The sequence below is a fragment of the Capricornis sumatraensis genome, chromosome 13 (assembly GCF_032405125.1).
Source record: "Capricornis sumatraensis isolate serow.1 chromosome 13, serow.2, whole genome shotgun sequence".
Lineage (NCBI taxonomy): Eukaryota > Metazoa > Chordata > Mammalia > Artiodactyla > Bovidae > Capricornis > Capricornis sumatraensis.
The window spans coordinates 50,114,499-50,127,623 of record NC_091081.1 but is presented as its reverse complement, the minus strand read 5'-3'; the positions used below and the strand labels follow the sequence as shown (position 1 = coordinate 50,127,623).

Sequence of the window (13,125 nt, the reverse complement as noted above, 5' to 3'; positions counted from 1 at the left end):
ACTGAAAAAGTTGGTTTAAAACTCAACATTCAGAAAACTAAGATCTTGGCATCTGGTCCCCTCACTTCATGGCAAATAGATGGGGAAACAATGGAAACAGTGACAGACTTTATATTCTTGGGCTCCAAAATCACTGCAGATGGTGACTGCAGCCATGAAATTAAAATATGCTTGCTCCTTGGAAGAAAAGCAATGACCAATCTAGACAGCATATTGAAAAGCAGAGACATTACTTTGCCAGCAAAGGTCTGTCTAGTCAAAGCTATGGTTTTTCCAGTAGTCATGTATGGATGTGAGAGTTGGACTATAAAGAAAGCTAAGCGCCGAAGAATTGATGCTTTTGAAATGTGGTGTTGGCGAAGGTTCTTGAGAGTTCCTTGGACTGAAAGGAAATCAAACCAGGCAATCCTAAGGGAAATCAACCCAGAATATCCATTGGAAGGACTGATGTTGAAGCTGAAACTCCAATACTTTGGCCACCTGATGAAAAGACCCCGATGCAGGGAAAGATTGAAGGCGGGAGGAAAAGGGGAGGACAGAGGATGAGATGGTTGGATGGCATCACCGACTCAATGGACATGAGTTTGAGTAAACTCCGGGAGTTGGTGATGGACAGGGAGGCTTGGCGTGCTGCAGTCCATGGGGCCGCAAAGAATCGGACACGACTGAGCGACTGAACTGAACTGAATTGATATAGAACTCAGTCCTCAGGACAGCTCCAGGGAGAGTAGTAGTCGGATTTATACTTTTCAGATGAGAAAATCACTTGAAAGAGAAGTTAGAGAAATGGCCAAGGTTTCAGCTAGAAAACGGGGCACAATGGAAACCAGGCTCTCTGGTTCTCCTGGACTAGATGCCAGGTGTTGTTAACATTACCTGAACCCTAATATGCTGAAAGTGATCTTTACCTACCTGGGATTGCCTTTGTTATTCTCTGCATGCTAATTTCCTCTGTGCTTAGATCGGAAAACCTGATCACTATTAAAACCTACCACCTTTTCACCAGGAGTTCTTTTTTTTTCCCCATGATCCATCACTCGTTAAATGTTTTGCTTTTTTTTTGCTTTTATGCTTTTAATCAAGAGTATAAACCTTCACTTGGATGTGCAAGAAATAGAATTTTGATGATCCGAGCAAGAATTGTGTTCCAAGAGTCTCTGATAATTATGAAAGGTCATTTAGTGAATGTGATGAAATAATCATGTCCTGTTTCAAGCTGACTTTGCCACCTACATAGTGGAATTTCTCACTAATTCTACTCCTACACCCATCCTCCATCTCTAATACTGTTTAACATTTTTTTAATTAAAAAATATCATGTTATAGGGGTACTTTTGATGACCACCATCATTTAAATAAAGAAGAAATGTTTCAGTCATTAAGTCCCAATTGCTCTCACTGTTATCATTAGTCCTTCATTTTTATAAATATGAAACCAACTAATGAAAAACAAGAGGGGCCTATATACTAGTAAATATTATTAAGTTAATAAATAATATGACTCTTTACACATATATTAGTGGTGAAATCTCAAAAGGAAAAAATAATATATAAATACAACTTAAAAAATCTTTTTATTTAGAATGCCTCCCACTCAGGCTGAAAGTGTTATAAAGAATATCATTAGAGAAATAGGACAAGAATGTGCAGCCCATGGAGAGATTGTTCCTGAAACTCTGGTTGCTTTTATGGTAAGAATAAATATTTTTGTGAATTACTGCTTTATTAAAAATTTTTTTCAGCAGTGCCTATCTTGCTCCTAGAATTCTGTGATGTTCTCTTAACTTGTTGCATTGAAAACCTATGGCGATTGGTAGACAAATTGTGTCTGTGTGTGCTCAGTCGCGTCCAACTCTTTGCAACTGCATGGACTGTAGCCTGTGAGGCTCCTCTGTCCATGGGATTTTTCCAGGCAAAAATACTGTTTGTTTGTTTTTTAAGTCTATAAAGCATGTTAGTTCTAGATTTAAGAGACTGATCTAGAAGATCTCAAAGAATCTTAGAAACATCAATAATGTTTTTCCTGTGTTGTAAGTTTTCTTCTTTTTAACATGTGTTGTTCACTGCCGTAAAAATTACTCATTTCCTTGATATCTCTCTATTCTTGCTTTTGGTATAATAATACACAATAAAAATATGGTAAAAATATTCAAATTAGTTTCCCAAGGTAAAATTGCTCCCTTTCTCCAGTTTCTGATGAAGATGCTGAGGAACTGGGTTGTAAGAAACTCAGCTGAATGATCCACCCCTGGGTAATCAAGAGGGAGTTATTTAAAAAATGGAAAAATATTAAACTAATGTTGTAGTAATATGAAATAAATGTAATGGACTTTTTCCTACTCTCAGGTGAAAGCTGTTGTTCTGGACCCGAGTAATGGCTTTAACACGGATAGAACGCTCACAAAAAGTGATGTGCAGAAACTGGTGAAGGTGATTATCCAACATTTCTCAAATTTTGAATGATTTACTCACAATTCTAAATATTTGATTTGTGTTGCTCAATAGTGCCTTCAGCTCCATGAAACAAAACCCCACCAAACAGTGGTGCAAACAAATGAGAGATTAAATTTTTTCTCATAGAATGAAGTCTAGAGGTTCATAGGTTGTTTTTCCTGACTTCCTAGGTCACTATCATGCATGTATTTTCACCCCAGGGTCACAAGAAAGCTCTTCCACCTTTGGACAGGTATAAGGTGAGAGGACAAAGGTCAACATGTGTATGCAATTGGATCTGTCACTTTGTTTTTGGAAAATAATGGGCTTTCTCAGAATCCCTCCCATCTCTTTCCATTTGTGGCCTGCCTGCATGCTCAGTCGTGTCTGACTCTTTGCCAACCCATGCACTGTGGCCTACCAGGCTCCTCTGTGGAATTTTCCAGGCAAGAATACTGGAGTGGGCTGTCATTTCCTTCTCTAGGGGACCTTCCCAACCCAGGGACTGAACCGTATCTCCTGTGTCTCCTGCATTGGCAGGTGGATTCTTTATCACTGCGCCTCCTGGGAAGCCCTTGCATTTATTGAATAGAATGATATTTCAAGTGAGCCTAGGATATTGATTGTTTTCCTCTTTCCTTTTTTAGCTGAAGGAGAATCTCTGCCTTAATCCAGATTGAGGCTTTGTTAGTAAGGAAGGAGGGGCATGGATGCTGGCAGGTAGCAGTGTCTGCCAGCATTTTGGAGACATCTTATTCATCTAATGAGACATTGAGAAAATTAACTGACTTATACACAGTTAAGTTATATACAAATTCATATTCATATAATTTTTGATTCAACATAATTTGTGTTTTCTAAAAGGAAAATTGAACCTAAGAGTAAATGATTCATAGGATAGTTTGGGAATTTGAGACTGGCATCTATACACTGCTGTATTTAAAACAGATGAAGAGCTAACCATAAAGGATCTACTATAAAATAAAGAAAAAAAGAAATCAAGTAAATGTGCCTGAAAAGCAGTTGTAAGAACTAAAGAAGGCAGGAATTTTAGATACTATTAATTTTTCCGTATGTTTTAAGTTTGACTCACTGGGTTTAGATGCTTAAACGTTTATTTTCTAAATATTTGTGAATGGATTTCCTAAAATTTCAACATTATTTTTTCCCCTGGGCTTAATGATTTGAATTCCCTCCTTCACACAAAAGACTTGAAACAAGCTTTCCCAAACTCGTATGTGGATATTTTCTGAGCTCAAACAAATGGCAGAGAAAATTTTCATCATCTCAATCTTCTCTCTCAGCCAGCAATTTGCATAGTGAAACACAGGTCTGTCCACAGATGTTAGAGGGTCAAGAAGAGCTTTGGAAGCTTGAAACTAGGGAATATTTTGTTAGGATAACCGTGCAGAAGAAATGCCATGATTCTCTATGGCAGCTGAGAGCTGGGTCTTTTTGTGCTGAAACTGAGAATGTGCTATAAAGCCTGTTCTTAGCAATAGGGGAAATGACTAATGGTCAGTCAGAAATTTTGTTGGAAAGCCGTGGAGAAGAACCAAGGAGGGGCAGAAAGTGTTTTTCTCCTTTTCATGGCTCAAGAAGCAATTTCCCCCCCGCCAACTCAACTAAGTTGGCAAGAGTTTGATATATTTTTTGAATCTTATTTTTCTTATTGAAGTGTAGTTGATTTACAATATTGTGTTAATTTCCACTGCACAGCAAAGTGAATCAGTTATACACACATATATAAATTCTTTTTTATATTCTTTTCCATTATGGTTTATCCCAGGATATTGAATATAGTTCCCTATGCTCAGTGTACTTTTAATGTGACAGGGACATTAATTGTCAATTTATATCATAATTCAAGTGATAAAAAGTGTGTTTCCTTTTTCTCAATTAAGAACCATGTGGATGAGCTAAGTTTTGCATTTGTAAAGTCTGTGCTTGGACCGGCACCTCTCCACCTGGAACAGTCCAGGTGTCCCATCTTCACTCCTGCTTTCTCCTCTCCCTTCTCCCAGGAAAGCAGTGTTGGTGCCCTGGGAGGTGGGCTGAGGGAAGCTGTTGATGTGCCTGCCAGGTACAGACATAAAGTCTAACATGAGATAGGGAAGAGTGGGGTTGGGGGATGGAGAAGAGAGGAGAAAAGAAAAATTCAGGTTAACTGTCTATCATAAAAGGGCAAAACAGAGAAGGAGGATAAGCTATCTACGTGTGTGTCGGTGGGGGGAGGGAGCAGGGGAGGGCAGACAGGAGAAAATGGACCAGAGGAAGAAATTTTGAAACAGAAGGCAGGGTCAGAGATTGTCCGTGAGCAGAGGATGGTAGCCACAGCAGCTTCTTATAAAATGGACATGACCTTCAGCATCAGCTAAAAAAAAAGAAGCATGAAGGTTCAAATAAATGGTAATGAGGAACTCAAGAAGAGCTCCAGACATGAGCATAAGCTTCATGCAGTGTCCACCCACATTCAGAGACTAACCTTGTCGAGGTCCTTGCCTCCAACTAGACTATTAGCCACCTGGGTATGGTAATATTGGCTAACTCAGGGGAAATCGCTTATTACTTAATAAATGTTATTGGTTAAATGATCTATAAAGCATGAAGTTCTGAGGAAAAAAAAAAAGGGCTTATTGGTAGATAAATATCAGAAGCTATTGCTTTGATGTTTCTCTTTGATTTTAAAAATAACATTGGAAAATACTTCTAATTGCTTCAGAAAATATAACTAGAAGCATTTATGGGATATTCTTTTTTAGCTTTGTGTGAATCGGCTATTGGACAGCAAAAATCCTTCCCTGGACACCATTAAGATGCAAGTCTATTTTGATATGAATTATACAAGTCGAGGTAATGTCTATCTACCTATATTGATACCCTTTAAAAGAAGATTCATATTGTATTTCAGGTTATAGGGCTTCATTTGGTTGATGAAGAACAATTTAACTTTTTTGTCTGTCTTTTGAAATTTTTTCCAACTTTGAAGAATGTAATAATATTGGAGATGCTAAATGAGACCGTTGGCCTTAATGAGTGTCAAAAGTTTCTGAGTCTATTGTGCTTTAACTGTTATATGACTAATACATAATATAGTAAAGCAGCTGGCCCACTGAAGTTAAAAATTTTAATTTGCTGATTTTTTGGTTCCTGGTTTATATTATTATCTCATAATGCTTTCCTAAATTAAATAACTTACCTAAAAATGAAGTTAATGATGGGAAATATAAGCTCAGAACATATTTTGTATGTAAATCGTTTATTACATACATCCAAGATAACTTGGAAATAAGATAAAAAGGAAAATAAAGATTGCCTCTGCTGACTGTAATGATATAATTATTAACCATTTGGTTATTTTAATTGTCTTTTTTCCCTCTATGTATTAAACTTTTAGTTATGCTATATGTGTAAAATCATGTATCTTGCCTTTTTGATTAATAATAATGACATTTTAGGGCTTCCCTCGTAGCTCAGTTGGTAAAGAATCTGCCTGCAATGCAGAAGACCTGGGTTTGATTCCTGGGTTGGGAAGATCCCCTGGAGAAGGAGCTGCCAACCCACTCCAGTATTCTTGCCTGGAGAATCCACATGGACAGAGGAGCCTGGCAGGCTACAGTACATGGGGTCACAAGTTGGACACAACTTAGTGACTAAACCATCACAATGACATTATAAAACAATAGTCATGAATTGATGTATTTTTCTTAATTTCAAAGTTTGAGGTTTTGTGGTAAAGTTATAGGTGTGAATTGTGTATGGTTGATATTTTAATTATTGCCCTTGTCAAAGGGTGTCTAATTGACTTAGTTGCAAAAATTATAGTGCTGGTGAAGTGTGGCTCCTGCCACAATTAAGCTTAAACCTCATTGTATCACAGGAAGAAGAGTGAGGGATACAACTCTTGATGCTACATTGTATTACAGTAATGCCATTCAAAGGAAATTTATCTAGAACTAAAATGGAAACACACATAGTTGAAGAGGAAAATTTATAGTATCTTTATGGCTATTCATATTTGCTTACATACAGTATACTATATGTGCTTACCAATAGCATATAGATAGTACAGATAATTTATACTGTATATGTTTATAATGTGTATACATACATAATGCATGTATATAATGTTTATAATGTATATTATAAAATGTCTTGTATATTTCCTGTTTAAGTAGGAGGTTTTAGCCCTATCTATTATGGTTTGGATTGTCTGTTTAAAAATCTTCTGTGTTTTGACAAAGTATGCCATTTAAATCACTGTAGTACATCTTTGCCACCAGATTTTTGTCTTGAAGTTACTTGCTGGCCACTATTTATTTTTTTGTTTTGATGACTATATCCTAAGAAAATACTTGTTTTCATGCAGTAGAATTGCCATACCATGCCATTTCCCCCTCTGGTCCTATTTTCTTATTGGAGAAGAATTCTAAGTATCAATATATGGAACATTGTCTATTGCCATTTTTAGAGGAATTTCTTGAAGAACATCACCGGGTCATAGAGTCTAGATTAAGTTCTGTTAGCAGAGAGATTACAGACAGTCGAGCATGTGTCCGAGAGGAGCTGGAAAGCCTCTACCGGAAGATCGTCAGCTACGTGTTACTGCGTTCTGGGCTGGGGTCCCCAACAGACATCAAGATTGTCAGAGAGGCAACAGGTAAAAAATGTACACCATTTCCAGTCCATGTGTGAACATACATGAACATTGTATCTTATAAAATATGGTGAATTACATGTGTTGAACATTGAAGTTTTCTCCTTTGGTCTGAAAAAAAAATAGCACAAATAGAGGTTAAAATTTACCCACATCCCTCTTACACAATGTAGCATCACTAAAACTCAAGTAGCACCTCTGGAAAGTGAATATGTTCATCTTCTTAGAGCTGTGTGTACCTAGGGACCTATTATCCTCACTAGAGAAGCACTGGCAGTATGATTAAGAGTACCAGGCTGGCTGAGGAGTGGGAAATGTTGGGAGAGTAAATTTCATACTGGTGAAAGGAGTTGAGTCTGTCATCTAGGATGGATGAAGGTAAACAACACTATTTTATTCTTAGGAAATACTTGCCCAGTTTCATATATAAGATAAGGAATAGGCCATATCTCTAATCTTCCCACGGCTTTCTTCCATAATGCTTTTAAAGCATCATTTTTTTTTTCTACTCAGAATCCTACTTAGAAAGCTTGTTTTAATGCCCATTGCCAAAAAATTACTGATGGATGCATAATTGTAGAAAAAGATATGAGGCAATGGCATTATTTTTAGCAGCTCAGCTTTGATGTATGCTAAATTTTGCCAAGTATTCTGGAATCAGATATCAGACAGTTAAAGAATCATCTAAGTAACTCTATAAAGACAAGCCCCTTAGCTTTCTGCTGAAAGAGACTCATTATTTAAGTTTTGGTATCTTTATTCTATCATTTTGTTGTCCTTTTTGTGGTTTGTTTAGCTGCCCTACAGAGTGTATTTCCTCAAACTGAACTTGGGACATTTCTAACCCTTTCTAAGAAGGACAAAGAACGCCAGCTGAAAGAACTCACCATGATTGTGACTGGAATTCGTTTATTTAACCGAGACTGTGGAAAGGGAGGAGAAGGCATTGATGACTGTAGGTATATCATTAGGTTAATTCTATAGGTTACACAGGTTTAAATTTTAATGGGAACAGAGGAAAATAAAACACAGTACACCACTGGCATTCTTAGATTTAACATTTGTAGTTTTGACTATACCTTAGGTACTGCTACTGTTCATAATGTACAGTAATCTTTCATTTTACTGGGGCAAGACCATACATTTTTATGTATCATGAAGCTAGGGGCTTTGATCCCTGCATTGGGAAGGTCCCCTGGAGTAGGAAATGGCAACCCACTCCAGTATTCTTACCTGGAAATTCCATGGACAGAGGAGCTTGGTGGGCTACAGTCCATTAGGTTGCAAAGAGTCGGACACGGCTGAGCATGCCCCGCACATGAAGCTGGTATGGGATGTGAATCAGTACAAGGATTGAGAGGGCCTCCTGGAGTCCAGCCTCCCCAATTCAATGGACCTCTATGTTCTTTGCATGCATATATGCTCAGTTATGTCTGACTCTTTGCGATCCCGTGGACTGTAGCCCACCAGGCTCTTCTGTCCATGGGATTTTCCAGGCAAGAAAACCAGAGTGATTGCTATTTCCTACTCTAGGGGATCTTCCCAAACCAGAGATCGAACTTGCGCCTCTTGCATCTCCTGCATTGGCAGGTGGATTTTTTACTGTTGGTACCACCTGGGAAGCCCTCCAAGCCAAATAACCAAAATGGAATAAAATTCAGTGATTCAAAAAGAGAAAATCACCCTGAAAACTTGCTGATGTGGTTAATGGAATGAAATAGAATAAGAGGAGAATATTTGCAAGTCTATAAATCCAGAGCCTGTACTATGCTGTTACATACTTAATGCATTCATTATCTAAGTTTGAAAGCATTTGTTCAAACATTTGCTCAAAGACCAACCAGTAGGAGTAAATTCCTTGTGTACGTGGTGCACATGTAGGCCCACTGAGAAGGTGTTAGTGTCTATTACCAGATCACTGATCTAGTACAATAGGGTAATTGTTTTTGCAATTTAAAAAGTGTTCTAAAAAGTCCAATTCCCATTCCTCATACATTTCCCTACTTTGCTAGATGATTCTATTGTTTTTCTGTATCCCAGTGAGCTTCTTAAGTGGTACTCTTTTATTTCCTTTTTTACAAACAGTAAAGAAGATTCACAGAAGAGATACAGTGGCTTTTCTAGAAGCATGTAATTAATAGCACAAAACACCAAAGCCTGTCTGTTCTTTAGACTCTTCTATATTTTATTGACAAAAGGTGATCTGCTTTAACTTCTGGTTCTTATTCTGGCAGTGTGGTGTTTTGCTTTATTTGTTTTTTGATAGGTTTTTCTTTTTTGTTCTTTTCCTCCTGATATAGAAGTGATGAAACACCTACCTCTTTATTATTAATTTGGTTTAAAAAAAAACTGACTCAACCTACTGGTTTAAATATGACTACTTTCTAGGCTTTTTTTCCTGAATTCTTTTAGCTTGCCTCATGTTTGTTTTATTATACCTTTCAAACCAGTGCCAGCTATTCTACAGGAAGCAATCCCAGCCACCACTCAGCATGTTGATTCCCAGCTTGAGGCGGTTCAGGACCAGGCACACCGCTACACAGCTATCCTGGAGAAGGTAGCAAAGAATCCCCTCATGAGTCAAGAACTTCAGCCCTATATGTTAAGAGAAGCCCTATATAATGTGCGGCAATGCGAGATCTTCCTTCAGGTCATTTTGGTGAGTTATTGTCTTAAGAGCTGGCCATTTCCACAGAATGTAGCCTCATATATGTATATATGTGTATATATGTACATATATACACTTGCTTTGAATTAAATGTTTAGCTTAATTTTAAAAAAGCCACTGATTAAATAGGTTTTTTTTAGCACTGTCTATGATCCAGGTTCCAACTCTTTAAACTTTCTTTTCCATAATGGTTTATCATAGGATATTGAATATAGTTCCTCATGCTATATAGTAGGGCCTTGTTTGTTGTTTATCACAACCTCCTTATATATTATAGGGTGACCAGGTCATTGATAAAGAAAGCAACCTTAATAAGTGTTCAGCATATATTGCATCTGTAGGATCAAGGACTAAAATAGAAATGGGAGAGTTGGATGCTGACTTCAATGAAGGTGTGTTGAGAGGGTTTTTGATGGTTGATTCTCTTTGGTTCTCGGTAATATGATTGTTGCATGGTTGCTGTGGTAATGCAGCTATATGTCTGTGTATAAGACATGTTGCATTGTTTGCTTTCATTCAGAACAAGTGTCTAACATATAGGTTGGCAGGTTGTTGGCATTCAAATCACTTTTATATAATTACTTGTTCTAATTGTAAAATTTGGTGGAGAAGATTTTTTTCCTGCTTCTCTAGATCTAATAAACAAACCTGTCGGGAGCCAGCACGGGAGATCCCACCTATGACAAGGTCATGTGGAAGAGCCTGACAGGGCAAGGCGGATCAGGTCTCAAGGGGTCCTCTGCCTGAGCATCTACCCCGAAACCAGAATCTGTCTGTTTTATTATTTTATGTCTCTCACCAACACCTCTGACATTAATGGGGGGCTATCCCCGACCACCTTTCTCTAAAGAAAATTAACTTAGAGCTCTAGTTAATAAATCTCCTGGGAGTAATTGGAGTGTTTCAATTCAAACCCTTCTGATAGCTTTCTAACTTTTACAACTGCACATATGATTGTTTACAGCCTCCCAACTTCGAGAGGCACAGGAAGCTTAAAAATTCTAGGAATGTAGAGCCTTTTGAGGAGTTAAAAATCATTAGAATACAACTGATTAAGGGTTTCATTGTTGAGCCAATACTTGCTGCCAAGTTTTCATATCCTTTATTTGTTGTGTACCCGGGAGTGCATTAATTAATATAGTTGGTATATAGAAAAAACAAGTAGCAACACAGATCTTTGAGTTAAGTACTTTCTTTCTTGTAACCCACTGCACCTTTGTTCTATAAGGATGTAACTTTATTTAGTACTTTGAGGGTGATGCAGATTAAAGAAAAACACTTCAGGGAAAATGAGATTAACATTCATCAAGGAAGAGAGCCATAAAATGTTAACAGGCCTCTTGGCCAGAAGATAATGTAAATCACCTGAGACCTTTTGTAAAAAGAAAGATATGCAGAAAGAAAGCCTGGTATCCGTAAGGGTTAGGACTGCTGCCCCTGCATGACTCTGCATCTTCCATTATGTACAACTTAGGGTATATAAGCACCTTTTGAAAATAAAGTTATGGGGTTTTTACACAAGCTTGGCCTCCCCCGTGTCAACTTTCTCTCTCTCTCTTTCTCCCTCTCCCTCCCTCTCTTTCTCAGGTTGATCCCTTGGAACACAGAGGCTCTCTGCGTTCACTTTTCTGCCCGGGCTTCTAAGACCCACACGAGAGGGAGCCCAAGGTGGGGCACTCTCCGCTATTCAAGCAGGTGCCTGTGGCCTACGTGAACAGAGCAAGTCTCTTGTCTTGAGACTTTATTAGCTTTCCGTGTAAACCAAGGAATATCATCCTCTTTTCTCCTCTATTTTTTTCACTACATTATTCTTTCCTAATCTCTCTTTATATCTCTAAATAAATAAATCTCTCCTCGCCGATGCCATCTCCCCTTCGAATTCCCTGGATCCACAGGGGCTGGACCCTGGCACAAACCAAACACTCTCCCTGCAAAGAGTTGGAAAATATGGTATGGTAAAGTGGTGGTCTTCAACTTTTTTAAAAAAAGCATCAGAGCCCTTTCTGACAGAAACTTACTCAGAAGAAATTTACTTACTCCTAAAAATATAAAGCAAGTATCTAGACCAAAGGATCAGAGGCCCTTTTCTTCAAGGAGCATTCCCAAGCCATCCTAAGATTCCAGGAAACACAGTTTCTTAACTGTGTCACGGCAGCAAACTAAGTTTCTACCAGTTACGGTTTTGTTTTCTGGCTTTTTCCTCCTAGCTATACTGGAGAAGGAAATGGCAACCCACTGCAGTGTTCTTGCCTGGAGAATCCCAGGGACAGAGGAGCTGGGTGGGCTGCCGTCTATGGGGTTGCACAGAGTCGGACATGACTGAAGCAACTTAGCAGCAGTAGCAGCAGCATACTGAGGTGTAATTGACAAAGTTGTAGGATATTTAAATTGTACAACGTTTTGATTTAATATACCTCTATATTCCCCCACTGAATTAACACATCCATCCCCCTGGTCACTGTTTACCTTCACACAGCCTCTCATAAGACCACAGGATTGGTGGAACTGTCTTTTGTGCAAGCAAATACTAATGTCTTAGATACAACAGGCTGTGTTCTGCCCCCCTTTTTGTTTTCACCTGTATTTTGATTGCTAAATAGTACTTTGTTTGTTTGTTTTGGTATGGCTGTGTCAGGTCTTTGTTGCGGCACTCCTGATCCTCATTGTGCCATGTGAAATCTTTCATTGCGATGCATGGACTCTCTACTTGTGGCTTGCAGGCACAGTAGTTGCAGCGTGCAGGCTCCAGAGCACATGGGCTTCAGTAGTTGTGGCACACGGGGTCTCTCTTTGTGGCGTACCAGTTGAGTTGCTCCACAGCACGTGGCATCCTAGTTCCTGACCAGGGATTGAACCCACGTCCCCCACCTTGCAAGATGGATTCCCAACCACTGGACCACCAGGGAAATCCCTTCATACTACTTTTGGATGCCCTAGGTCTGTCTTCTCTCCTTACCTCTGCTACAGAGGAGAGAAGGATAATATCCAAAGACATGAATGCATGGCAACAAACTAGGAGGGTTCCTCACAGCTGGCCTACTATCTGTTTGCCTTCAGAAGGGAGGACTCTAAATCAACTCTCTGAAACCAAACCATTCTTTAGGGTAGGTGTTCCCCTGATGTGGACTTGCGGCTAGCAGCCTCATGTAACTAGTCAGATACTAAGAGGATTTCACAGTCAGTTTGAGTGTGTAGGGATCCACAGGAGCAGAATCTCAAATTTACTTTTGTCCTTTATGCTCAAAAGGGATATTATAAGAAAGAACTTTGGGAAACTGTCACATATACTCTAAGGATGTGGTGGAGGATGTGTTCATTCTATAGTATCTCCTCACAGCTTTTGCTCATGAATCATATTCAGCCAACT

The 13,125-nt window shown here is 38.7% G+C and overlaps 1 protein-coding gene across 1 annotated transcript in view; it reads left to right on the top strand.

Moving 5' to 3' along the window:
- The first annotated feature begins 1,583 nt into the window (after positions 1 to 1,583).
- Positions 1,584 to 13,125, top strand: part of CFAP206 (cilia and flagella associated protein 206) — a 34,478-nt gene continuing 22,936 nt past the window's right edge. Inside the window, exons 1-6 of the mRNA XM_068985406.1 lie at positions 1,584 to 1,691; positions 2,347 to 2,430; positions 5,196 to 5,286; positions 6,905 to 7,093; positions 7,887 to 8,045; positions 9,541 to 9,749. Coding sequence (XP_068841507.1) covers positions 1,584 to 1,691; positions 2,347 to 2,430; positions 5,196 to 5,286; positions 6,905 to 7,093; positions 7,887 to 8,045; positions 9,541 to 9,749 — 840 coding nt within the window. The remainder of the gene's footprint in view (positions 1,692 to 2,346; positions 2,431 to 5,195; positions 5,287 to 6,904; positions 7,094 to 7,886; positions 8,046 to 9,540; positions 9,750 to 13,125) is intronic.